Source organism: Trichechus manatus, unplaced genomic scaffold, assembly GCF_000243295.1.
Source record: "Trichechus manatus latirostris isolate Lorelei unplaced genomic scaffold, TriManLat1.0 scaffold00004, whole genome shotgun sequence".
In the NCBI taxonomy this organism is placed as follows: domain Eukaryota; kingdom Metazoa; phylum Chordata; class Mammalia; order Sirenia; family Trichechidae; genus Trichechus; species Trichechus manatus.
Genome location: NW_004443940.1, coordinates 21,795,035 through 21,798,028, shown reverse-complemented (window position 1 = coordinate 21,798,028; position 2,994 = coordinate 21,795,035). Strand labels below are relative to the sequence as shown.

Genomic DNA, 2,994 nt, shown 5'->3' with positions numbered 1-2,994 from the left:
ATCACCAAGGCTCCCAACATAGCATAGATAATAGTAAATGTTATTTTTTTAGTTGGTGGATGATATTGTGGACAAAATCCCTGAAATTGGTACCTTGCAAAGACTCTGCCCCAAAGCTCCCTGGATGGGACAAGTGATTTGTGCTCTACTACTAATTGAAAGGTTGGTGGTTCGAACCCACCCAGCGGCCTGTCAATCTGCTTCTGTAAAGGTTACAGCCAAGAAAACCCTATGGGGCAGTTCTACTTTGTAATACCTGGGGTGCCCATTCGTCGAAATCAACTCGATGGTAACGGGTTTGGGTTTTTTTTGGTTTTAAGAGCTTTGCCCAGGCTTTGTCTTGTAGCAGGGGCAGTTCTACGCTGTCCTATAGGGTCGCTATGAGTCAGAACGGGTTTTGGGGTGTCTTGAAGCATGGCTCAGCACAACTGACGGCATGGGACTTCAGCAGAAGCAGTTCTGTGGGTCCTATGGGGAGATGCTCAGATCCACGTACCCAAGTCCACCATTCTCTTATGTCTAGAGAAGTTTTAGATTAGAGGACCAGATGGCCTTGTGTCCTTCAAACAATCTTCTATGAGTACTCATCCTCGCAACCAACCTTTTCCTAAGGGCTGAAAAGCAGAGGGTCTTCAAGGTATAGTCTGTGCTGAGAACATGGACTGCACAGATGCTGGAGGCCAATTAAGGGTAAATCTATGACCTCTGGCAAAGCCCAGCCAGAGGGTGGGTTAAGTTCCTCTACAAACATGTAGCCAAGATGCGGAACTGAGTGAATGGCCACCCTGTCTCCTTAACGGAGACATCATAATTATGCTTTACACTTAATTAACTGCTTTCTATGGAAACGTTGACTGAGGGGCCCTCGTCAATTTGCTTGGGCAAATTGAAAGACATTATCATTGCTGGCAGAACTAGTAACTAACTGTATACCAAGTAGAACACAGTGCTAACAATAAAGATGAATATTAACCCCAGGAATGTAATGCCATTCTACTTTGTGCTTCAGGTGACTTAGGAATTTTATATAAATCTGTATGTAGAAGTGATGTGCAATATAGATGCTTTATACCAGAAACCGTTCTTTAGAATGCTACTCAGTCCTGTTTTTTATTTTGGTGATGATCTCTTTTGTTCCAAAATAATGCAGTCTTCTGGTATAACCACAGCGGCGTGTGTAAGCCTTCTGCACATGTAGTCTTTATCATTTTCTTTACACTGTTTTTTCCTCCTCCAGATTTAAGTTCAATTTTATTGGCAAGTGTAGCTTTTTTCCCTCCTTGTTCTTCTAGTTTTAAATTTTTTTATTTGAAAATAGTTATAGATTCAGAAGACGCTGCAATGCTAGTATACATACATACAATACATAGTACACACACACACACACAAACCAAACCATTGCCATTGAGTTGATTCTGACTCATAGTGATCCTATAGGACAGAGTAGAACTGCCCCATAGGGTTTCCAAGGCTGTAAATCTTTATGGAGGCAGACTGCCACATCTTTCTCTGTCGGAATGGCTGGTGGGTTTGAACCGCTGACCTTTTGTTTAGCAGCTGAGTGCTTAACCACTGTGCCACCAGGGCTCCTTACATAGTACACAGGAGATAATAATCAGCAAATTAGTGTATTCTCCTGCTTATACTTGAAGATTAAATATCCCTGTTGCCGTCGAGCCAATTCTGACTCATAGCTACCCTATAGGACAGAGTTGAGCTGCCCCATAGGATTTCCAAGGAACAGCTGGTGGACTTCAACTGCCAACCTTTTGATTAGCAGCCAGCCTCTTAACCACTGCGCCACCAGGGCTCCGAAGGTTAAATATAGTATACAGAAAGGTCCTGCGTTTCTTCTCCCACTGGTGACATCTTGCATAACTGCAGTCCAATACCACATCCAGGAGACCGACATTTGCACACCCACAGCCTTTATTCCGGTTTCTCCGGTTTCCCATGGGTAGTTGTGTATGTGTATGTGTGTATTTTGTTCTGTGTAATTTTGTCACGTGTGGATTTTTGTCACCACCACCACAGTCAAGATGCAGGACCATTCCACCACCCTAAGACTTCTAAATATGAATGGCAGCTTGTGATCTTATGCTGTGTCACTGGAATATTTTATAACGGATGCCATAAGGTGCTTCACGTGCCAGGAGACCAGCCCTATATGCTCTCTGAGCCTGCCTTTATCATCTATAAAATGAAGATAATGACCCTTGCTGTGCCAGTTGCCTGGGAATTTGTAAACTGTGAAAGGCAAATGGAAGCTATTGTTTGTTTATTATCTTTATTACTATATATCCCTTTATTACTTAAAGAGAGAGAGGAAACGAATTAGTGTTTGTTGATCACTTTGTAAGTTCTGGGTACTGTGCTAAGCGCTTTATGTTGTTTAATTATTCAAATTGCCCTGTCATGAAGTGACCGTTTACAAAGAGGCAATGGTGCCCCTCCACTAGATTCAAACCAACCTTTAAAATTGCAAAGATAATCCTTTCTCTGCAGCTATCGCTTCTTTTTGAAAGGTCACATTTACCATTTTTTTAGAAGGGCAGAGGACAGCATATGGTTTCTTGAACCCACCTGACGTACAATTTGCAGTACAAAGGCACGTGTCGGGAAAGGAAGTATTATAAAACCAAGGCCAGTGTGAGACCATTAAATCACAGAAACGGGGAAAAATGACCATCTAAAAATTATGGAATTGATGTTTTTAAAAGATCTTTAGTAGATCATGTTATTTAAAAAAATAGTCATATCTCTCACTTCCTTGACGCTTGTGGTGACAGGAGAATAAAACGAGGGAAGCAAGCTAGGGACAGGCAAGCTCCCATGGGTTGTGACACATATTTGTTCAACTGCTGCACAGGCATCACAATCGCCAAGAAATAGAAAGGAATGTGAAGAAAAGGAGACCCGCGAATTCTCGGAGGATCCCTTCCCTTTTACATCATGAATCCTTTGTACTGAATGAGAAGAAGAGACTTTCATTCA

At 42.2% G+C, this 2,994-nt stretch overlaps 1 protein-coding gene across 1 annotated transcript in view; it reads left to right on the top strand.

Annotated features, from left to right (window-relative positions):
• Positions 1-2,973, top strand: part of LOC111821013 (ras GTPase-activating protein 3-like) — a 180,214-nt gene extending 177,241 nt beyond the window's left edge. Inside the window, exon 5 of the mRNA XM_023733562.1 lies at positions 2,870-2,973. Within this exon, the coding sequence (XP_023589330.1) occupies positions 2,870-2,956 (87 nt within the window). The 3' untranslated portion in view covers positions 2,957-2,973. The remainder of the gene's footprint in view (positions 1-2,869) is intronic.
• The last annotated feature ends 21 nt before the right edge of the window (positions 2,974-2,994 follow it).